Source organism: Laccaria bicolor, genomic scaffold, assembly GCF_000143565.1.
Source record: "Laccaria bicolor S238N-H82 LACBIscaffold_2 genomic scaffold, whole genome shotgun sequence".
In the NCBI taxonomy this organism is placed as follows: Eukaryota; Fungi; Basidiomycota; class Agaricomycetes; order Agaricales; family Hydnangiaceae; genus Laccaria; species Laccaria bicolor.
The window spans coordinates 1,252,932-1,275,398 of NW_001889873.1; the positions used below are offsets into that span (position 1 = coordinate 1,252,932).

Sequence of the window (22,467 nt, forward strand, 5' to 3'; positions counted from 1 at the left end):
AAGCAAGAAGACTTTGGTGCAGAAGATCACGCAGGACCCATAGCAGAGGTCGAGGGGACTAAAGAAGGGGGAGAGGTTGAGCCTGAGATACATGGCATTAGTGGTTTGGATGATGATGGGGAGGACGATGATGACGATGAAGGAGGTGATGGCGATGATGTCCCTGGTGACGACGAAGGCATGGTTCCATCTAGCGACGGCCCGCCAATCCCTGGCGGTCTGGACGAAACTGCCGCTATGGCGATCTTCGGTGATTATCGTCAGTTCGGCTCTTACATGATGTCGCTATCATCGCGTCTCAAGACTATGTTGACGAACATCAAATCCACTGCGGATCCAACCACCCGTCTCGTTACCTTGCAGGAGCTTAGCGAACTGCTTAGCATCAGCACTGAAGATACTTTGGCGGGCTCCTTTCAGGTTGAGCAGTTCGTCAGGGAGCTTGTCAAGATCCTGGGTGGTCGTGGGGCTGATGAAGATGAAGATGACGAAGGAGACGAGGAAAATGCTGAACAAGACGAGGATGCTGCCCTCGCTGCGGCTCTTGCCATGAGCACAGGTGGCAGCTTCCAGGGCGATGATAATCTGGAAGCGCAGGTCCTTGCTTGCCGATGCTTGGCAAACTTAATGGAGGCGCTTCCTGGTGTTGCCCACACCGTCGTGTATCATGGAGCCATTCCTGTACTCTGCAGCAAGCTTATTGAGATATCGTACATTGACCTAGCTGAGCAAACGCTGAGTGTAAGTTTCCAACATTTACATAACTTCTTTTTTTTTTCTAATTGAGGATCCTAGACTATGGAAAAGATTTCTGAAGAATTCCCCAGCTCGATTGTCAGGGAGGGGGGTCTCGCCGCGTTACTAAACTACCTAGATTTCTTTTCTATTGCAGTTCAACGAACCGCACTCCAAGCAGCGTCAAACTGCTGCCGAAACGTTTCTCCAGAGCACTTCCCAATGATTCATGGAGTGTGGCCAATCATCAGGAATTGTCTATCCTATTCAGACCAACGACTGGTTGAATTTGCATGTCTTTGCGTTATACGGGTGGTTGACTCCTACCACCGTGCTTCCGTTGAAAATCTTGAAGCTCTGGTAGACACTGCCCTAATCAGAGCTGTCAATCAGCTTCTGTTACCGGCAGGTGGCTCTCCATTGATAGCGTCCAACACATACACTCTATTGTTGCGTGCGCTGGCCACTTCGGCGAGAGCTAGTCCCAAAATTACGGTTGCCCTCCTGGAGGCTGATATAGTCGACACTCTTTACCAAATTCTGACCGGGGTACTGCCATCCGCTTCAGAAGCAGCAGAGGGACAGGGAGGTGCCGCAGGAGGACAGGGATTAGGTGGTGGTCTTGCTGACATGACCATTATGGATAATCTAGCGCATCGACCAAAGGATCAAGTCGAAGAGGCCTTAAGTCTGATCTCGGAGTTATTACCGCCGCTACCTAAAGGTGAAGTATTTCGTTTCATGTCACATCGCTTTTTCATTGAGGCCTATATCCAGACGGCGTTTTCGATCACAAAGCATACACAGAAAAATCCCTCGCTCGTATGGTGAAAGCAAAGGCTAAAGCAGAAAGAGCTGCAGCTCGCCAAGTTCCACAACCGACACCCAGTCCAACGATCATGCCGTCACTTGACACAGTGTCCGCGCCCCTTGCTGAGAACGAAGCATCTCCTGCTCCCGGCCCAGCATCGGAGGTAGCAGGACCAGAGTCTGAAGATGCTGCGGTTATTTCCGGTATTAAGGACGTCGCTCCTGATCGTACAGAGATATTACGATCGACACACGCCGTTAGCCGATTCATGCAGCTTTTGGTGCCGATTTTGATAGATGTCTACGCCGCCAGCGTGATCACCCCGGTCAGAATTAAAACACTCACTGGCTTATTGAAGGCTGTTAGCTTTATGGACGCTGATGGGCTCAAGAGCGTCTTAATGGTGGGGACCCTTTTTACTCTTTTCATTTCGTGAACTGACCCCTTGTTTAGTTCGTACCCGTTGCGAGCTTCGCTTCATCGATCTTATCATCTAAAGATCACCCATCTCTTGTTATCGGCGCCCTTCAGTTAGTGGACTTGCTACTCGCAAAGTTACCCTCGTTGTACAAGCCAACTTTCCGCCGCGAAGGAGTCTTCCACGAAATAGAGACAATGTCCGAGCGAACGGTGACTTCCACGAAGTCAAAAGACAAGGACAAGGAATCCAATGAGTCCCCGGAACCTGTTGTGCAGCCAATTTCCACTTCCTCAATACCGGGTTTCAAAAAACTATCTTCTTTGTCGCTGGATCCGGAGGATGCGATTACCTTAAGAGCCCGTGTCATACAGTTCAAGTATTTGAATGGCGATGAAGACAAAAATGAAGACAGCGCTTTCGAAAGCCTTCGCCGCCTCGTCGATCGGATTTCAGATCAGAACGCCACGGAGAAAGAACTTTCCGAAGGGCTTTGGGAGCTCGCTGAGCTCTTCTCATCACCTCATACTTCGGTATCAAGCTTTGAACTGCTGCAGAGTGGAGTTGTCGACGGACTGCTTCAATTCGCTGTTGATGAACACCGTGCAGGTATTTGTTTCGTTTGATTCAAGATTTCCTCATTTTATAACTGGCCTCTCAGTGAATAGCAAAAGACGCAAGGAAATGTTCTTGGATGCATTTGCAGGCAGAAAAGTGAAATCAATGGGTAATAGTCAATCTCCGTTTGCAATTCTTGTCAAAAAATTGCAGGAAAGCCTCACGAGAATGGAGTCATTCGATGTTATTACAGTCACACAAAACAGTGATGGTATGATCTTCTGAAGACTAAGTTGTCTTTTTTTTGTTGAGAGCTGACACAACTTGGTAGATTCCAAACGAAGCTCCCCTTCCTTGCTCGCTCGCCAACTCCGCCTTCGCCTCATTACGGGTGATGAATCAGATGTTCCTCGAAATCTCCACAACATCGTTGTTTCCATCCATGCAATAGCTACCTTCCAGGCGCTCCATGACTACTTGCGTCCTCGTGTAGCTGGCTTACTGGGCCCTGGCTCTCGGTTATCGGGAATGTTCGCAGCTCTCGCCGCCTCTAATTTCACTGGATCGACATCGCGAGCATTAAACGAGGAATCATCTCAAGCGTCAAAGACTGTTTCAGGGGCGCTCGAGACCAATCCTCCTCCTCCTGTTGCACCAGCCATTGTTACCCGCCGTCGTAGTCAACGTCTGAGTGCTAAAGCCAACCCTTCTGCTGCTAGCGAAAGTGTCTCTGCTACAGATCAAATCGTTGCAGATGCATCAGCCTCTGCTGGACCATCGCTTCAGGGAGAGACAACTGTTGTGGAGCCAGCGCCAAGTGAAACTGTGGTTGACTCCGAGCTACAAGCTGACTTTTCGGACGATGAGGATATCGATGCTGAGGTCTACGATGAAGAGGTCGATCCTGATATCTCAGTTGCAGATAAGACAATATCATTGTCGGTCATAGAAGGTCGCAAATTCATATCATTCTATCTTTTTTTGAAGACTCATATCTGTGCCACAGATGGTTCAAAGATCGAAGCTCAAACACCAGATGGAACACGTGTCGCCACACCGAGTGCCTCTGTTCAAGATGGTCCAACCCCGCCCTCGCTTCGTGCCTCCTTATCTAATAAAGCATCTTACGCTGCTGCTTTGAAAGCTAAACCCACTGATTGGCACCTCGAGTTCTCAATGGATGACCAGGTTCTTCCACTGGACCTAACCGTCTACGGTGCTATCCATCAACATGAAATGCGAAAGAAGACTGGTGCACTGCCACTCAACATGATCTGGCAAGGTGTATACACGATTAAATTTAAGAAAGTCGCTGGGCCACTCCCAAGTTCTGAAAGTAGGTCATCACTCTTTATGTGTAACATACAAGCTAATCTCCTCAGGCCGCGGGGACGACATCGGAACCAAGAACAGATCGCCCAGTCCTTCTCTTTCGTCTTTGCCCGATGACGCGCCGCACGCAAAGATCTTGCGACTCCTGCGTGTCTTGAATCAACTAAACACTTTGGAGGCTGAACGATCTGTTTTTGTTGGAGAAAAGCGGAACCTTCCTGATTCGGCCTTTATCAACAATAAGCTGACTGCTAAACTCTCTCGTCAATTGGAGGAGCCTATGATAGTTGCTAGGTATGTTTGGGTCATGGTCCTCACCCTTTTCTTTGCTGATACCTTCCTACGCAGCTCATGTCTACCGGATTGGGCTTTGGACCTGCCACAGCATTTCCCTTTCCTATTCCCTTTTGCTACGCGTTATAACTTCATACAGTCAACTTCCTTCGGATACGCACGTCTGATTCTCAAATGGCAAAGTCAACAAACTCGCGGGCAAGACAGCTCTCGGAGGGACGATGGGATTGGTTTCCTTGGAAGATTGCAAAGACAAAAGGTCCGAATCTCCCGCAAGCACATTTTGGAATCGGCAGTCAAAGTGTTCGAGCTGTATGGGTCCTCATCTTCAGTCTTGGAGGTTGAATATTTTGAGGAGGTTGGGACAGGCCTTGGTCCAACGCTCGAATTCTATTCTTTGGTCTCCAAAGAGTTTGCTCGTAAAGACCTCAAGATCTGGAGGGATTCGGACGCAGCAGGCTCTGGCGTCTATGTCGACCACCCAACTGGCCTCTACCCAGCCCCTATAAGCCGAGAAGATATTGCAAACGATGGGGGACAGTAGGTGTCTCCCTTATTTCGCTCCTTCATGAGCTCAATGCTTTCTTAGGAAACGGTCTCATATCTTACGAGTCGTTGGACAATTTGTTGCAAAGGCGATGCTTGATTCGCGTATCATTGACTTATCGTTCAGCAAGGTCTTCCTGAAGCTCGTCCTCGGGGAAGAAGTTCCCCTCACACTGGCTTCTCTCAAAGTGAGTTGTATCATATACAAAAAAAGTGATGAAGCTTACTGTCATAAGCTTGTGGATATGGACCTTGCCAACTCTCTCGCCAAACTGCAGAGTATCGCACAGGATAGCAGCAACATCGCCACTGACCCAGTAAGTTTTCGTCTAACCTCAAACAATATATTCACTAAAAACTCCGTTAAGCTGTCACTCAAGGTTGCCAGAATAGAAAAAGTAACCATTGAAGACCTCGAGCTTGATTTCACCATTCCCGGTTATGACGTTGAGCTACGGGTAAGATACAAACTTGAAATATGCTTCATGTGCGCTCAACTTCTGTTCAACAGGAAAATGGCCGAAATATACCTGTGACTTCCGCAAACGTCGATGAATACGTTCATGAAGTTTTGGACGCTATTCTTGGCAAAGGAATTCAGATACAAGCGAAGGCATTCCGAGATGGTTTCTCAAAAGTGTTCCCCATGTCCGATTTGCGCGCATTCACGGCTGATGAGCTAGTAATGCTCTTTGGCAATGCTGATGAAGATTGGAGCATCGAAAGTCAGTATTTTGCACATCTTTTGCGCCTCTCCCGTCATAATCATCTTACTTGTTTTCTCTCCAGCGCTTTCGGAAGCTTTGAAGGCAGACCATGGCTTTAACGTTGAGAGTCGTGCGATTCGAGACCTCCTGGAGATTATGGCCCAGTATGATCGACCAACCCGTCGCGCATACCTTCAGTTCATCACTGGAAGTCCTAAGCTCCCTATTGGCGGTAAGTTCATTGTTTGGATCGTATCGAATAATCTTTCACCTATTAAATGTAGGCTTCCGAGGGTTAAATCCTGCTTTGACTGTTGTTCGAAAACCTCACGAAGCACCCCTGACGGCGGATGATTATCTTCCAAGTGTGATGACATGTGTCAATTATCTCAAGTTGCCAGAGTATAGCACGAAGGCAGTCATGCGCGAAAAGTTGCGCATTGCTATCCAGGAAGGTGTGGGCAGTTTCCATTTGTCCTGATTATTTTCGACATGTTACATCTCTAAACGCACTCCAACGTCCTACACACTCCTACGCATCACTCTTCTTGACTGTGCTTTCAATAATAACTTTAGAGCCCAAGTAACTAGTACTCTGCGAAATTGAATTTCATCAAGATGGCGTGAGGGATGACTAAGATTAAGAGGTCGATTATGTAAGGGTCCAACACTGCTCTCGCTTATTTCTCTACAACTGCCGTGACTATTTCTCTCCTCTACTAAGTATGTCGAAACATCATCCAGGTATGCGAACAGTAGCCATTCGTGTGAAACGTGTTCTAATGTTTTGAAGATCTTATAATGTGCCGACGTCAGCCTGGCATCGGTATGTGGAACGCTCCTCAATCAATAGCAACATTCTCATCTGGTTCAAACAGCAATTGGTCGCTTATGCGAGAAATGCGACGGGAAATGGTACGTTTATCATGAAATCGAACAGCAAGATAACTTTGACACGTCATGTAGTCCTGTTTGTGATTCGTACGTCCGACCAGAAACTCTTGTTCGGATATGCGACGAGTGTAACTTTGGTACATATGGGGGACGATGCATAATTTGCGGCTCACCTGGTACGCCGTGCTACCGTCTGGCGATTTGGCGTGTCCTCATTGATAAATCTAGGTATCTCTGACGCGTATTATTGTGCGGAGTGCACGCGACTCGAGAAGGATCGTGATGGCTGCCCGAAAATTGTGAATCTGGGTGCAAGCAGGACGGACTTGTTCTATGAACGACGTCGTCTAGGCAAGTTGCCAACAGTACCTTGCCTGTGTCATGCTCACTCAGTATTTTAGGTTTCAAGAAAGGCTAGTCTACAAATATGGCAATACGTGTAATATAGACAGATACATGTCGGTCATTGTACAAGCATGTGCTGGGCCGTGGTCAGCGGTAAACGGGGTAGGGAATAGCAGGTGGACTGCCGTTCGGGCTGTCCAAATTCGCAAAGCTTCTGTTGGTTGGTTATTAGAAGTACCAGATACATGCACAGAGGGTTACATACTTGAACAGCTGCATGTCAATCTAATCGGCGATGAAAGGTGGCAGTCAGTAATGGTTTAAAAGAGGAATTTCATCGGACAAACCGTAGATTTGAAAACAATGAAAACGTGGGTGTCATCGTGTGTATCCACAGCCTCGCAAGTGTCGCAGAGGTCGATGCCACAATACGCACAGCGAAACCATTCGCCGTGAATGCAATCCAGGCATCGATCACATAGGGCTGCCGGATGCACAAGAGACTTCAAATAAGCTGAGCAGTTCACGATGTCAATTAATAAGGTTCTGTGGAATTTAAGTGTAAGAACGGACCTCCCGGACCATCAGACTCCGGCGAATTACTATTACGAGTGCCTGCGGGTAGTTGGTACCTTAAAAGTTGAAGAAAAAAAATGAGAAAGACTCCATTGATCGACGTAATGTGTTACTGACAGTGGCGGGAGCAGGGCGTATGGGGCTTGAATGGGCCTTTGAACTGGTCTTGGAAGCTTGAAAAAAATATGCATTGGATCATGCACCAAGTATGACTGAGCTTCGCATCCCTCGCACTGTTCAAAAGGATTAGGCAAGGGCAGCGAAATTCAAACGACCTTGTTACCAGGCTATATGATGCTGTTGTAGATGGACAATGGGCGCATTGATACCTCGTGCCAATGATAGGCTAAATAAAAGTTCCTTAAGCCCTGGGGGAATGGATATATGGCCAAAAGACTTACCTGACGACAAGCGTTGCAATTTACTCGATGCTCGTCAGACGATTGCGAGGTATGATCCCTTGATCCCGATCCAACAACGGTACGAGCATAAGATGACACTTCCGACTTCGCTTTGGATCGTGGAACTGCGAAGCCAACGTTTGCTGCGTCTCTTCCCGTCCACAAATGAATTGCGCGGCTGCTTGCCCTTTGAAGCTAATAAAAAAGAGATTGACCATAGCTCTTGATAGTGTCAAAGTCACCTACCTCAGTTGTTTCCAGAGGATATGGTATCTAATGAAAGCTTTTCAAAAGATTGTTGATGAAAGATTTCTGATCATACCTTGATTAGAATATGGGATGAATTGTGTCCTCCGTCTGACGAATCGAGATTTCCCGGTAACCCAGCTGATTCGCAGTTTGAACAGATATCGACGGAATCACATATCGCGCAGTGAAAGCGTGCACCAACGATGTCAAGAAGACAGCTGATGTCGTACGTAATTAACCTCATAGATGCGCATTGAAAATTTACTCACTGTGCACATTTGACTCCAGGATGTTTAAGAGCTTACAGATGGTGAATATTCGTTGCCGCGAGCACCAGCATAGTTAACTCACAAAGTTCTTCGCTGGGGTCAGGGGGTATGTTGGGAAGGTAGTCGGGTTCGCTATGGGAACGCATAGGTTTATCCGGAACGATCAGGAAAGCGTGGGTTGGGTGTAGTTCGTGGACTTGACTAAAGATGAGGTTTTTAAAAACTCCCGCGAAACTGAGGAAGAATGATACCTATAGCAAGCGCGACATAGGTGTAGTTTCGGACAGGAAGCACACTTGTATCTCTTGCGAGGCGTTACTGCAGAACACGTCGAGCATTTAGAAACCTTATTCTCGTCGAGGACTATCATTCACAAGTTTCATCAGCTGTGACCCGCCAATCCAGTAGAAAACGTCATCTACGTACCAACATCTTCCCAACCTGATTGGCTCCAAACCTTTTCTTTATATGCGTGCCGGAATTGACCCTTTTTAGGAGCTGCGCGCCTCCATTGCAATGCCCGCTGTGCATCTGCTGGGGATAATGCAGAATCTGGACTATAGCCAGGAGACACTCCAGGAGTCGCAAGTCCAGCCTCTATTGCATGGTGAACTCCAGCGGATTCGATACAACCTGAGCACAATTCGTACCCAGCGTGAGTTTCCGTTGTTTGAAGTGGTAAAGTACTGCTAGACCCCCAAAGAGATGGAAGAGACGGGAGAGAAGGAAATGATGACATTGAAGGCAGAGAAGGGAGTGGTTTTGAACGTTGGACGTTGGCCAATGACTCCAAACTTCCGACATATGTTTGCGAGGAACTAGAACCACCGCTCGATAATGGCTGGCGAGGTGGGTACGAATAAAGGGTCTCTTCTGGGTCAGCAAAAGACTTTTGCATTGGCGATTTCTCGCCACAGGTAGAGCAAACGTAGCGAATGGCGTCAAGATGAACGCCGCAATGGGAGCAATCAGTAAGAATTTCTGGAGGTGGCGCAGTCATCGAGAGGTAGGGCAGAAACTCCTTGTCGAAACCAGAGTTAGCAAGGGGATGACTGAGAGTTGGTAGAGGATCAGAGTTGTGTGTATAAAACGAAGGTGTTGATGTTGATGGATGTGGCCTTCGATTTTCCACGGAGTCTACTTGCTGCGCAGCAAGCCAATTCAGATGCATGGAGGTTGGTCTTGGTTTTACTACCTGAATTCCTTCTGCTACCCCGTCTTCGTCAGGGTCATGTCCTTCGTCATCGCCAGAGCCATGAGTCTGTGAGGCAGAACCGGAGGTATATGTATAGTAATATTTGCCACGCGGATCCCTCTCTAGTGCGAGATCCCCGCCCAATTCGTCTTGCGAATCAAGAGAAAGCGACAGGCTATCTGGAATTGACGGCTCTGGCAAAGCGCCTAGCATTGAACGTATGGTACGCTCGTTCTGGTCACGCAACCATGCAGCTCCTCGGTCATTGGCAGCTAGCGACTCATAATCGATGCTAGAAGAATCATCACCAAGCGCCTCCTGCAATTTGAGGCGTTCGAATACCGCGGAGGGATCCTCGGGGTAGCGCTCTGATGCAGATAATTCACCCTCATCTGCAAATGGGTCGTGGGCTGTCGCATCACCTTTTGTAATATTAGAATCGTCCATCCTGCTCACAGAGGTGATGCCAATCGAAAATGTATCATGTGATGAACCATTTACACCCTTCCGTGGCCCGCTAAACGTAGAAGAAGAATGTGAGGCCCTTGAATTGACAAGCGATGAGGCGCCTTGATCCTTAGAACTGACAGTGACGGAGTCATCATCAAGGTCAACGGAAGGGGCGCCAAAAGAGAAAGATTGCTGACTTCCGTTACGATTTCTGTAATCGTCCAAGCTCACAAGCGATGATGTATCTGAGAGGCTAGGTCCGTCGTAGTCGACTGTGATGCTGACACGAAGAGTGACCTTCCGTGGACCGAAGCTCCGCCCAGAAAGAATGGATGCTGCAGATGATAAAGGGGCGTCATCACCTGCTTGAAAGTATTGAATTGCTTCGGTGAGATCAGTCTCGGTGGTGATATTGGTTATCTCTCCATCATCGTCCTTGTACGCAATAGCGTATGAAGTGGAATATAACGAGAAACACTGCTCGACCTTATTTCACAAGTCAGAGGAGAGTAGCGATAGGTTCGTGCGCTTACCTTGTGCCGGAGTAAATCATAGGAGCAATTCCGTGCGGAACTGAATGTGATTCTCTTGTGCCATTTGTCGAAAGTGCATTTTACAATGAGGGGCCGATCTGGGCGACTGTGCATCTGAAATTAGGTTAGTAGTTTGAAGAAAGGTGAGCGAGCACTAGCAAATTCAGACTGCCGCTGGTAGACATCTCCGCAGCGTTATCATCAAGTATTTACGTTTATTTAACACCAATATAAGCATGACATTTTCTACCGGTTGCCAACCGGCAGAGAACGATGCTCGTGAGCAGCTGCCAACGCTCCTTCTTTCGACGCACGATGTCTACATGCAAGCTCGTTCGCCGACCAGAGAACTGGAAAGCTGCTGCCCCAGATCCTCTCCCCAATTCCCTCACTTTCGCCTCTCAGTCGACCCTGACGAAGTTGCCGGTCCCTGCACTCCATGATACCCTCTCACGTCTGAAGGATACCTTGAAACCTATTGCGTGGTCGGATGCGGAATACAACGCTATAGATAAAATGATAGACTTATTTGCCGCCAACGAGGGTCCTGTACTCCATTCCCGGTTGTTGAAGCGGGCGGAGGATACCCAACACTGGCTAGAGAATTGGTGGGATGATGGAGGTTATTTAGGCTACCGGGACTCCGTACGTCTTTGTCTTTACCGATTATAAATTTCTCAACTTTAGTGGCCGTAGGTTGTTGTTAACGTCTCTTATTATTGTGTGTCCACGCTCAATCGTTCATCATTTTAACGGTGCTCATATGTCTTCTCAGATGGTTTCGACCGTCCTCCTGCCCATCTCGGACAAACTCCTGTCGCAAAAGCTGCGGGTATTGCACGCGCCGCAATGATCTTCCGCCAACGATTGAAGCAAGGCCTCATCAAACCAGAAGCCACCAAGGAGGGACCAATTTGCATGGACACATATCGGTGAGCTATGCAGGTCGGGATGAAATGTTCAATATTTATTTCCAACTAGTTGGATGTTTGATTGTTGCCGGGTGCCCGGCCCAGAGGGCCTCGATTGGAGTGTTTCCTATGCAAAGGCAGGCGACTTTGGAGAATCTGGGCACATCATAGTTTTGCGGAAGAACCGGGTGTGGAAAGTTGAAATGACACACAATAAACGGATTCTAAGCACACAGGAAGTTGAACAGTGAGCCTCTCTCATTCATTCGTGTCGTTGATCAGGCTCAGCTTAAGCGAACAGGCAAATACAACACATTTACGATAACACTTTACAGGATTACCCCGGCGTCGGCGTTTTGACGGCGTCTAATCGTGATATTTGGGCGAAGGTATGAGTTCAGGGTGCTGATTTCTTGAATGCTTCAAGAGACGGACTGAACACGGGGTGCCAGGACTATAACGAACTCGCATCATCACCCGTCAACTCATCTATACTGAAAGCTATACAGTCCTCTGCATTTATCATCAGCCTCGACTCCTCCGCGCCTACAACTCCAGTACATCACAGTCGAGCTTTGTGGCATGGCGACGTCATCGACGGAGTACCTACCGGCCTTCGCAACCGCTGGGTGGACAAACCTTGCCAGTTTGTTGTGTTCGACAATGCATGTGCTGGCTTTATGGGTGAACATTCAGTTATGGATGGCACGCCGACTGCGCGGATGTGCGATGATGTTCTCGACATGCTCTACGACCCTGCATTTGAACATGGAACTGCCGCTGTCTCGCTGACACCTGCTGCTCTGGACTGGGAAATTTCTCCAGCCATCTCCAAGGCCATTTCTGTTGCTGACGCTGCCGCAAGGGACCTAACAGAGAGTCAAGAATTGAATTTCCATCTTACATCGTACGGGAAGGCTGCGATTAAGGAGTTTGGTGTTTCGCCAGATTCATGGGCACAAATGATTATCCAGCTAGCATATAAGCGACTTATTGGAAATGAGAATCGAATTGGCGCGACTTACGAAGCTGCAACGACTCGGAAGTTTTACAAAGGGCGTACAGAAGCAATTCGTGTTGTGACGAATGAATCCGACGCTTGGGTTAGAAGTATGGACGATAAGAATGTAAATGCGGTTCAGCGGAAGAAACTTTTTGACCAAGCTACCAAAAAGCATGTGAGTCTAGCAAAAACCGCTGGTCAGGGCCAGGGTGTTGACCGCCATTTGTTCGGTACGCTTCATAGCTAATATGACGCTGATTGGGGCTGGTCTGATATTTCAATAGGGTTGAAGAAGCTCCTACGCGAGGGGGAGGCTACACCCGCGCTCTTCACTGACCCTGTCTACATTCGCTCGAGCTACTGGTGCCTGAGCACTTCGGCGATCTTTTCAAAACACTTCCCAGTGTATGGGTGGGGTGAGGTGCGCTGTTTTTTTTTTACCACTTCACTCGTCACCCTGACCCCTTTTTTTTCTGGAGGTTGTCCCTGATGGCTTTGGAGTTGCGTACATGACTGGTTATGATGGTGACTTTTTTACGCCCAATTTTTCTTACTTTCTGAGTTGAAGAACATGGCTAGATCGTCTGCAATACACCGTAACATCCCGCAAGGAAATGCCAAATGCCAAGTTTACGCAGGAAATCTCACGGGCAGCTGATGATCTCTACGCGTTACACGCGGAAGTCGGCGCTACAAAGCCCAAACTGTGAGCTTTGGAGATTCACTATAGTGAGGCAATTGCGGATGGCATATGTGGTATCTCCTGGAAAGCGCGTTGGACCAGTACCACGCCGCTTGATCATATCATTTGCTTTTGCAGTTAGTTACATAGTTACACAAATCGATTTGGCGTAACAGACATTCTATTCTCAAACTTTAAGAGTTTTAGAGGACAGTAGGCTGGCTCACAAGAAAATCGTGGTATGTGCGTAAATGCAGCACGATGTAAACGTGATCATGAATTATTTATGTAACATTGTAAAAGGGACAAGTTATTTTTGACAACGTGCGACAGCCAATACTTCTTCATCTCATTTGCGCCCATTATGTCCGCTAGCCGTTTCGAACCATCAAGCATTAAAAACAAGATAAAACGGGAGGAGATTTCTCGTAAATCAAAGAAAGCTAAAAATCAACACAAGCTTCAAAAGCGGCTGGCTCAAGCGAAGGAAGAGGCCAATGATCCCGCAGCTAAAAAGGTGTGTGGTAAACTGAGGACACTTTTAAAACCCTCGCACTTACCCTCTCGACGCTAGAAACGACTAGCTGAAAATGTTCCACGCACACTCGATAATACTCGCGAATTTGATCCATCCATCCTCACAGCCGACCCCTCGAGTTCAGCTGGGGGTTCATTCTCTGGGCAAGAGGAGGTAGCGGCTGATCTTGCAGCAGATCCATTTGCATCGTACTTCACCTCAGAAGACGATCCAAGCATTCCACCCAAGATATTGATCACAACGTCGCCCAAAGCTTCGACGTCGACGTACGACTTTTGTGACGAGTTAGTAGGAGTCTTCCCAGGCGCGGAATTTATTCGTCGAAAAAAAGGAAAGGGCTTTGAGCTGGGAAGGATAGCCGGTTGGGCTGCAGACCGTGGCTACAAGCATTTGTGTGTGGTCAACGAGGACATGAAGAAACCAAGTACGCTCGTCCGTTCCCGGTGACCTCCATACTCATATTTTTCACCAGACGCCATTACCCTTGTTCATCTGCCCAACGGTCCTACAGCGTATTTCAAACTCACGTCGGTTGAGTTAACCAAACAGATATATGTGGGTTCTCTGCCTCTACTCTCCTCGGTTTATCTGACCGTGAACTTTACGCAGGGACATGCACGAGCGACATCACACCACCCCGAACTCGTCTTGAATGGCTTCGTTACGCGGCTTGGTCACGCTGTTGGACGTCTCTTCCAAACCACTTTTCCTCCTTTACCTGAGTTCCAAGGACGGCAAATCGTGACTCTCCACAACCAACGTGATTTCCTGTTTTTTAGGCGGCATCGGTAAGCTCTTGCACCCTTTTTTTATATTCGACTATACGACGCTCATTATATGACCCATTACAGTTATGCTTTCCGATCTCCGGAAAAGGTTGCCCTCCAAGAGATCGGCCCACGCTTCACTCTTAAACTGCGTTGGTTGAAAAAGAACATTCCGGCAGTGCAGAATTTTGGAGAGCAACCTCAACCTCTCGCCTTCGACTCGGAGCCAACGGAGACACAGTCCAAGGAAGCGGCTTCTGAACAAATTCCGAAGAAGGTTGTACCTCCGAAGCAGGACGAATATATCTGGACGTGGAAGGTATGTCTTTCATCGTTGCTGATGACTGCCTTCCATTCATTCCGTCTTACAGCCGGAATTGGAGACAACAAGGCGCACTTTCTTCTTGTGACCTTCAGATTACTTGGGACTTGGTCCTTTTTCCCTGTTAACTTTCATATTGTTGTATGACCGGAAAGCTGCTGCCAATAAAACTTACATACAAAATGATTGAGTATGATTGCAATTTAGTAGCTTAAAATTATTTCTACCAGCGGAACTAATGTAAAAACCAAGTGAAAACCAATCGAATTTGTTTGGGCAACTTTGGATAGCTTGACAATAATTTATGTAACTGCACTACTGTGGTATTTCGACCGACTGTTCGGTCACTCGTCACATCGAGCTGTGAACAGATCTTGACACTTGAAGCTTGAAGCTTGAAGCTTGAAGGTCGAATAGGGTGACATTTTACCCTAAAAAGGAAACACTCTCCAAAAATTCATTTTTTCCGCTGCGCGGCGTACATTTACTCCAAAATTATATACCATTCACTAATCTGGGAGGTTGTGGAGGAGGAAAGAAGGTTGCTACTACATGCCATGTCAATTGCTCAATGAACAGTTGCTGCTGGCTGAACGCTTTTGTTGTTATGTCACACGGTCATCCCAATTTCGAACACCCCTCCCATTTGTTCGAGGCCGTCACGCGTCACATCGGCTGAACAGTTGGTCGAAATTTCAAATACCACAGTAACCTCTCTCCCTTTCACCCCCATCATGAATGTTCTTCCCGACAAGAATGAGGAGTATGGAACGAAAAGTTACTGGTATATTGACTTTACTGCCGTCATCTCCCTCACATTCCAAGCCGAGTCATTTTAATAGGGATCAAAGATACTCTCAGTGAGATCTGGAGGACGTGAAATATCAAAAAAAACTCACACCCAATCAGGGAATCTGTGGAAGACTCGTTTGACTGGTTCAAATCCTACTCAGACCTGGCAGATATTATCCATGAGCTAATACCGGACAAGTCGTCCAAGATCCTGATGCTGGGATGCGGTAACTCAAAGCTATCGGAAGATGTGCGTGAGGTACCATCTCAAATCGGTACTCGACAATTCATTGCCTCCATCTCAAGATGTGGGAAGACGGGTATCATAATATCGTAAATACGGATGTGCGTTCCAGTCTGCCCAGCGGATTCGCAATTTTTATACCTTTCTAGTATTCCAAGACGGTCATCGAGCAGATGCGACGACGGCATGAAGTTAGACCTGAGATGGAGTGTATGCCGCGTCTCTCCATTGGATCCAAATAAGTGTTTTAGTTCGGTTATAATTTCTAGGGCATGAAATGGATGTCCGCGAGCTGAAGTTCGATGATAGTTCATTCGACGTTGCCATTGACAAAGGTTTGCTACGCATTTGGTTGTCCAAGCGAAGTACGATTAAAAAGGCTTTTCTTCGTAGGGACGATGGATGCCATGATGACAAGCAAAGATGTCTGGGTATGTCGGATTGGGGGTCAAATGACATGATGTCTGACGAAACGCAGGAGCCGCCGCCGCAAGTCATTGATGATTGTACAAAGGAAGTGGATGAGACCTTGAGGTAAGTTAATTCACCAATGGCCCACTCTGTCCTTACGCTCTGCTCCAGAGTGCTGCGCAAACCATCAGGCCTTTTCATTTACCTGACGTTTGGGCAGCCCCACTTTCGACGCCGCTTCCTTACGAGGCCGGGAACGACTTTGGAGATTAAAGAGCTCGGGGAGGCGTTCCATTACTATCTGTACATTTTGCGTACGAGAACATCCCCATGAATTCCGCATATGAGTTAGAACAAGACTTTGACGTTCTTGTAAAAATCAAGCATCGGATTTTCTCCGCTGCGCACTTGAGTTTTCCCAAGGTCAGCGTACGTTTCCAGAAACTCAGAGTGCTCAAAAACACTCGACTTCCTTTCGCCCACGGGAAGGCCACTGGCGGATGCAACTCCGTCTAACGGGCTTCTTCGATTGCTTGGGTAGTGGGAGTAGAAGAAATCCGCCCCAATCGACAGGGAACTTGTGTTAGACATTAAAGGTGTCGAACGGGTGGGGAGCGTCACTTCCGCAGACGATTTTGAGCCTGGCAGTGGTTGCGAGAGTGTGTACTCATACATGTCGGCCAACCGTTCAAAATTTGTCGGGAAGAATATATCGAAGTATCCCTGCTTTACAAGCAAGGTTGAACAAGGTACGGTCACATTTCGGAAACGTGTTTGAACAACGGGAGCATTGATTCCCGGGATCGTGTCAGGTAAGTCGGAGAAGTCGGAGAGAAGCAGTCGATGTCGGGGGAAATGGTTTCGAAGGGTCTGCAAAAGATTTAACAGCCGAGTAGGAACATACTCGACTGCGGAAAGGTTAGGGGCAAAAGGCAGGTTTGTGTAAAGGCTTCGAAGGGCTGGAGAAGCTCGGAGGAGTCGGTTGATAGGTGGGTTGTGCTTGAGGTGCGAACGCGTTTTCAAGAACGTGGATATCAAAGGATCACTAACGGGCTCGTAAAGCATGTCGAATTCACCTTCCTTACTGATGGTGACAACACCTTGGTATGGCTTCAATGTCCGCAGATCATATCGTACCACATCATGTGCGAAATTGTCCTGACATAGCTTTCAGAATCGTGTTTTCAGCCAACAGTTTGGATACATACTATGACTTCCATAGCGATGAAAAAACAAGGAGCGGGCTCTCGAGTCTTCCATTGAAAGATGCTTTTGTGATTCACTTTGACACACGGGTGAAGACTTTGAAGCTTTTTTCTCTGAAGCTTAACAAGACTCCCACTGATCTCGATGATGTTGTAGCGAGTTCGTTCGTACACGTCTGGGTACCTTTCCTGAAGGAAATTCAGGATATCCATTGCTAGGGTTCCATTCCCAGCCCCAATTTCGTAGATTATGAAATCTTCGTACGGGAAGTACTTCAGCAAGTACTCGGAAACCAAACACTGAGCAGCTGCCCGACCATACCAAGGCTATTACAGAAAGTCAAACCAGCACAGCGGTATAATATGCGGACGAAATACCTTGAAAAGTTCTGTAGGGGTATGCCACAGCTGGCGACCGGGACCATCATGTTTGTCCGCTCCATAAGCAGCGTATTTTCGAGCAACTTCCTCTTGAAATTCGACCGAATCTCGAAAGGAAGAGAAGTCGAATGACGTCTTTTGAGTATCGAAAATGGTGGCTTGTTTAGGAAAGTACCCATAATGCGGATTGTACAGCGAGTCTTCGATGAAGTCGCGCACCAGCATCCTCACACCGACTGGAGGGCTACTCGCGCCTTCCAAAGCATTCGCATCTACCGGTTTGAGATTGAAATGGTCCTCGCTGAGGGTTCCATCGAAGGGGTTAACGTTGTAGTTCCATTTGTCTTCTGGTCCGTCAGTCTTTTGAGGTGGCTTGGGGTTGGGGGTTGAAGCAGACGAATATGCAGCCGCAGTAACAAAGGTTGGCAAGCGTGCGTTGAACAAGGATCGAGTCGCCAATCGACCCGCCGATATCATGTGCCTCTGGCGAAGAGAGATGTGTGTTTTGAAGTGCAAAAACGGTGAATATAATTATAGAAACACCACGTGCCAATTTTGGCGATCACCTTCCACAACTTCAGTCGCGAACCCTGTTAGCTCTCATAATGGAATCTACAGAACGGCTGGTTCGGACTTGGATGGCGTCTGGAAGAGATGAAGAAATAGGCGAAATCGTGTCAGGCATGCCTAACACACCCATGTTTCAACGTCTATTGACACCAATAATGGCACTGCAGATATATCCAATGATCGCACTACTCTCATAAACATCGTGAAGGCTTTAGGAGAATACCTCACCTCAGAAGAAGGCGATCTGCGAAGAAAGGGTAAGGACTTCTTGTTGAATGGCTTTCTATCTGTTGATTGTTGTACGGTCAAGGTGTTGAACTCTTATCTCTAGTCTTGGAGAAGTGTCCGCCTGCAAAGCTAACTCGTCAATCTGGTACGATTACTTTCCACCTTGGTCAACTTCAACCTTACAAATTGCCACTACAAAGTCCGCGTCTTGACACCTTTTTACTGTGGAAAGTTAGACGACTCCGAAACTATCGTCCCTGCGCTTCAAGGGATCTTAACTTTGGTCAAACTGCCGACTTTCGGCGCGCCTGAAGCTACAGGAGTCATCGATGCGTAAGCTTCTTCCATGTTAATTTTTGCTATGGTGATCAACAGCAGAGAGTACACAGCCTGTTCCTCTACGTAAAGATGAAATCTCTTGTTCAATCTGTCAGGTTCAAGGTATATTCTATCATCGATTCGTTGATGGCGGGACACAGAGACGGTACTGTGTTGATTTCCCTTTAAGATACACTTCCCGTTGACTCCACCCCAGCTCTGAAAGCTCTGGGGAAAAAGTTTGTCGGCAATTACATTGCTCTCGCAGAAGGGGAAAAAGACCCAAGGAATTTGGTCGTTGCCTTCGCCATAGCAAGAGTGATTCTCATCGAATTTGATATAAGCGAGCATGTTGAGGTTAGACGTTTTCAATGACCAAAGGATCTTACTCACTGATGTGCAGTCCTTGTTCAATATCACCTTCTGTTACTTCCCAATCACCTTTCGACCGCCTCCCAATGACCCATACGGTATTAGTAGTGACGATCTGCGCGCTGCTTTAAGGTAGGTGCAAGCCATTCTGCGGTTGCAAAAATTGATGGGGACTCCACGAAGGCAATGTTTATGTGCTACTCCATTGTTTGGGCCTCTCGCGATCCCCGTGTTCTTAGAAAAACTTACAGCTGGGTCTCGTGCCACAAAAGTAAGTGTTCTCGTCGATCCGCATTCTTTTGGTTGACAATGTTATTGTTGTCGTTTCTTCTTCTCGTAGAAGGACACCTTGCAAGCACTGGCAACCTGCTTACCCGTTTTTGGGTCGGCCTTAGCACGGGCTACAGCAAGAAAATTGTGGAGTGCTCTAAAACTGGAGGTATGTCCCACCCACTAGCCTTGACAATAGAAATGGAACTTTCCACAGATTTTTCAACCCATGGACTCCAATACAGAAGAGGAAGCACTGAAAACAACTCAAATTCTTGTGAAAACCATATATCAAGAAGAGGAGGCAGCACACGAGCAAAGCGAGGACATTGTAGGCCTAGCGAGAGATGCGTGTGAAGAATGCATACAGATTCTAAGGGAGCCAGAAAAAAGTATGGCAAAACCTGCTACCAAAGTTATATGTGCCTTCATGGCGACAACTCGTAGGTTGTTCGGGCATTGCGAATCTGGCCCAATCATTCACTGATATATGCTGTAGCTTCTGTTTCACGTTACACGGTCTCCCTGGCTGTCCCTCACTTCGTGAAACTCTTTCTCAACCCAGACGAAGCACTAAACCGAGCACCAATTCTTTATCTTCTCTCTGACATAGTCATTGCTGCCCGCGACTCGATGGCCAAGAACATATCAGAAGATGTTCCACTGATGCCTTACAAAGACGAAGTGCTGGGTGTTTTCAGCGTTGGACTCAAGGCATCGTCGTCGCGGCTGCCAACCCTCTCAGGCTTGAAAGGGCTGATTACCACCAAAACTCTGCTCTCTGATGAGGAACTGGGTTTCATTGTACACAACGTCGATGAAATAATCGAGAGTGACACAGATGCTCTGGAAGAGTCAAGGTACTGTTCATTGCTCTCGTGTTTTTCAATTTAACTTATGTGTACAGCGATGAAATTCTTGATCTTCTGACAACGATTGCCTCCATCGCTCCCCATCACATTGAAGAGCAAACTCTGCCGTTACTATTCAGGACGTTACCGGATGTTGCATTTTCTCGCGATGCCATAAAGGAGCGTGCCAACTGTTGGCGTACCCTTTCGGCCCTCCAGACCCTTTGTGTTCAACCCGAACTCTTCGAAACTCTAGTCATCCGTTTGACGACGAAGTTGGATCTTGTTTGTTTCCCCTCAAAAGGTACTCAAGACACGGAACCTAATGCTGCTTACGCGCATTCCATTCTTACTACCGTCTCAAACACCCTCAGCACGAAAGTGGAGAAAAGCCACCTCGACGTTGGAAAATACATTGACAGATTGGTTCCTCACATCTATAACCTGTTCATTTTCTCGGCCTTTGGATCGGATGAGCAACGATTGCTAGCTTCAGATCCACGTCTTGTGCATGTAGCCGGGAAGATTATCAGTCTCGTAGTCCAGACGCTACCTCCCCAGTCAGTTTTCTTACAGAGACGGATTATGTCTGATTCTGATCGTTTGGACGGTAGGAGACAAACGACGTTCTCTGTGGAACTTTTCAAGGCACTTTTAGATGGGCAGGTAAAGGGAATCAGTCAAGGCCACCAAAAAATTCCAAGCGATCGCAAATTCGACGTTTTGAATGTATTATTAATTCTCACCAATCGTGCATCCCCCGTAACTGACTTCCTTCATTGCAGGAGACAACCCAGAAGAATTTATTACCGCTTTTCACTGCAGCAGTCACTCCCTTGCACAAAGAGGTATTAAAAGTCCCTGTTTTGGACGTGCCCGCCTGAAACCTTTTTCCAGGTTCATTTACCAGTCCTTGATCTTGGACGTTTTTTGGATTCAATACTCACGTGGACCCTCTTGCAAACGGACAATGACCTTCAAAGAATCTCAGCTCTCCAGATGGTATCGTCAATTATCAATAAAAAAGTGGACGGTATGTCTCTTTGATCCTGGTACCGTTTCTTGTTGATACTTGGCTACCCAGACCTATCCTCATTCTTGAGTGATAAACTCGATGTATATTGGCCGCAGAAAGTTGGCGACGTCACCCGCCCTGTAGAAAGTCGCCGCCGGGCCATACAGTCTTGGCTTTGGGTCAGCACTTCCATTTACGTTGATTGCTAGCAGCGCTCAAAATGAGCTCCAGATGTCAAAAGCGCTTATTATCCGGAACCATCCATTGGCTTTGAGTTTCTCCGAACGATTGTTTCAAGTCTTTGGTGATGAAGCTGTCGGCTGGGATGCTGCAAAAGCTTGCGGCGAGATCCCCGGTACGGACACAATTTTAACAAAACGGAATAACGCCGTCATTAAGGTGGAACTCTTTATCATCCACCATGAGTTGCGCCTGATCGCCGTTCTTGGTAGATCCTGCATTCTCAGAAATACGTGAATACCATCCTTCCTCGACTCATGGAAGGGGCAAAGTCTTCCAGCAGTAAGTGCTACACAGGCCATGATTACTCTATGATCTGACTTGGGATGACAGGGTCTAACGAGCAAGCAGCATACCTTGTCGCCCTCACTTCTTTAATCAAATCTACTCCCAAAGGGACATACGTTCACGAAATGCCTTTGGTACGCACTTTACTGCTTCAATAGAACGGGGGAGCAATCTAATTTAAAAGTACAGCTCATCCCCTTGTTGCTTCAAAGTCTGGACCTACCCGATGCGAACATTCGGTCCAACGTCATCGGGACTTTTCTCGCTGTGGCTGAAGGGGAGACACCTGACAAAAATTTGGTTTCTGAGCACAGCAGCACACTCGTCACATCTATGCTCAAGAATAGCATGGTGTCCGAAATGGCCACGACGGTTTGCCTGATATCTCTCTGAACCTTACGCATGTCACTGAATTTGTTGAATCCATCCAGAGAGTAAGAGTTTTAGCTTTGCAATATCTCGGACTTTTGCCCAACATCGTGCGGTATGATGTGCTACATCCTCAAAAGCCCCTGGTACTGCGCGAATTAGCCAACGTGCTTGATGACCCAAAACGCACAGTACGCAAGGAAGCGGTAAATGCCAGGACAAATTGGTAGGCCTTACCCTGAAAAACAAAAGGCTTTCGGTTGACAACGTTTTTCAGGTTCAAGTACAATGGATAGCAGAGCAGTGCGGGCCAGGATGTTGCAAACTCCATCTAGCGTTGCTCGGTGTATATATACTTGTGGGTATTACAATACGGG

At 47.4% G+C, this 22,467-nt stretch overlaps 8 protein-coding genes across 8 annotated transcripts; 6 read left to right on the forward strand and 2 right to left on the reverse strand.

The window, feature by feature from the left end:
* The first annotated feature begins 111 nt into the window (after positions 1–111).
* LACBIDRAFT_176411 (uncharacterized protein) lies at positions 112–6,019 on the forward strand. Its single transcript, XM_001874563.1, has 15 exons — positions 112–741; positions 796–1,459; positions 1,513–1,949; positions 2,000–2,573; positions 2,626–2,793; positions 2,854–3,464; positions 3,510–3,858; positions 3,905–4,148; positions 4,203–4,330; positions 4,352–4,688; positions 4,738–4,882; positions 4,931–5,152; positions 5,206–5,419; positions 5,484–5,633; positions 5,686–6,019. Exons 1-15 carry the CDS (start codon positions 181–183, stop codon positions 5,880–5,882), a joined length of 5,001 nt encoding a protein of 1,666 aa, XP_001874598.1. The 5' UTR covers positions 112–180; the 3' UTR covers positions 5,883–6,019.
* A 107-nt stretch (positions 6,020–6,126) lies between these two features.
* LACBIDRAFT_243953 (uncharacterized protein) lies at positions 6,127–6,696 on the forward strand (the record flags this gene model as incomplete). The annotated part of the gene is made up of 5 exons (XM_001874564.1): positions 6,127–6,145; positions 6,195–6,227; positions 6,280–6,316; positions 6,368–6,471; positions 6,524–6,696. 5 exons carry the CDS (start codon positions 6,127–6,129, stop codon positions 6,694–6,696), a joined length of 366 nt encoding a protein of 121 aa, XP_001874599.1.
* A 91-nt stretch (positions 6,697–6,787) lies between these two features.
* On the reverse strand, positions 6,788–10,498 carry LACBIDRAFT_305418 (uncharacterized protein; the record flags this gene model as incomplete). The annotated part of the gene is made up of 15 exons (XM_001875139.1): positions 6,788–6,854; positions 6,906–6,925; positions 6,988–7,154; positions 7,214–7,272; positions 7,334–7,449; positions 7,500–7,562; positions 7,618–7,812; positions 7,864–7,890; positions 7,940–8,084; positions 8,136–8,166; positions 8,218–8,336; positions 8,387–8,498; positions 8,562–10,266; positions 10,314–10,419; positions 10,473–10,498. 15 exons carry the CDS (start codon positions 10,496–10,498, stop codon positions 6,788–6,790), a joined length of 2,958 nt encoding a protein of 985 aa, XP_001875174.1.
* A 130-nt stretch (positions 10,499–10,628) lies between these two features.
* LACBIDRAFT_244106 (uncharacterized protein) lies at positions 10,629–12,793 on the forward strand (the record flags this gene model as incomplete). The annotated part of the gene is made up of 8 exons (XM_001874565.1): positions 10,629–10,958; positions 11,010–11,034; positions 11,089–11,245; positions 11,295–11,471; positions 11,526–11,613; positions 11,677–12,457; positions 12,512–12,648; positions 12,707–12,793. The coding sequence occupies 8 exons, from the start codon at positions 10,629–10,631 to the stop codon at positions 12,791–12,793; spliced, it is 1,782 nt and encodes a 593-aa protein (XP_001874600.1).
* Positions 12,794–13,273: 480 nt separating this feature from the next.
* LACBIDRAFT_305420 (uncharacterized protein) lies at positions 13,274–14,624 on the forward strand (the record flags this gene model as incomplete). Its single annotated transcript, XM_001874566.1, has 6 exons — positions 13,274–13,426; positions 13,484–13,871; positions 13,920–14,002; positions 14,057–14,235; positions 14,299–14,533; positions 14,586–14,624. 6 exons carry the CDS (start codon positions 13,274–13,276, stop codon positions 14,622–14,624), a joined length of 1,077 nt encoding a protein of 358 aa, XP_001874601.1.
* Positions 14,625–15,279: 655 nt separating this feature from the next.
* LACBIDRAFT_154364 (S-adenosylmethionine-dependent methyltransferase, truncated) lies at positions 15,280–15,909 on the forward strand (the record flags this gene model as incomplete). The annotated part of the gene is made up of 6 exons (XM_001874567.1): positions 15,280–15,320; positions 15,379–15,396; positions 15,446–15,578; positions 15,635–15,673; positions 15,722–15,782; positions 15,842–15,909. Coding segments are annotated over 6 exons (360 nt in total), but the record flags the coding sequence as incomplete, so codon positions are not given.
* A 339-nt stretch (positions 15,910–16,248) lies between these two features.
* LACBIDRAFT_182268 (uncharacterized protein) lies at positions 16,249–18,046 on the reverse strand (the record flags this gene model as incomplete). Its single annotated transcript, XM_001875140.1, has 4 exons — positions 16,249–16,476; positions 16,657–17,141; positions 17,192–17,515; positions 17,567–18,046. The coding sequence occupies 4 exons, from the start codon at positions 18,044–18,046 to the stop codon at positions 16,332–16,334; spliced, it is 1,434 nt and encodes a 477-aa protein (XP_001875175.1). The 3' UTR covers positions 16,249–16,331.
* Positions 18,047–18,263: 217 nt separating this feature from the next.
* On the forward strand, positions 18,264–22,320 carry LACBIDRAFT_243929 (uncharacterized protein; the record flags this gene model as incomplete). The annotated part of the gene is made up of 20 exons (XM_001874568.1): positions 18,264–18,428; positions 18,479–18,512; positions 18,568–18,700; positions 18,757–18,851; positions 18,903–19,042; positions 19,089–19,189; positions 19,241–19,328; positions 19,398–19,496; positions 19,545–19,770; positions 19,827–20,181; positions 20,235–20,738; positions 20,793–20,907; positions 20,964–21,026; positions 21,076–21,211; positions 21,263–21,372; positions 21,425–21,592; positions 21,646–21,715; positions 21,767–21,855; positions 21,911–22,093; positions 22,153–22,320. Coding segments are annotated over 20 exons (3,042 nt in total), but the record flags the coding sequence as incomplete, so codon positions are not given.
* Between the last annotated feature and the right edge of the window lie 147 nt (positions 22,321–22,467).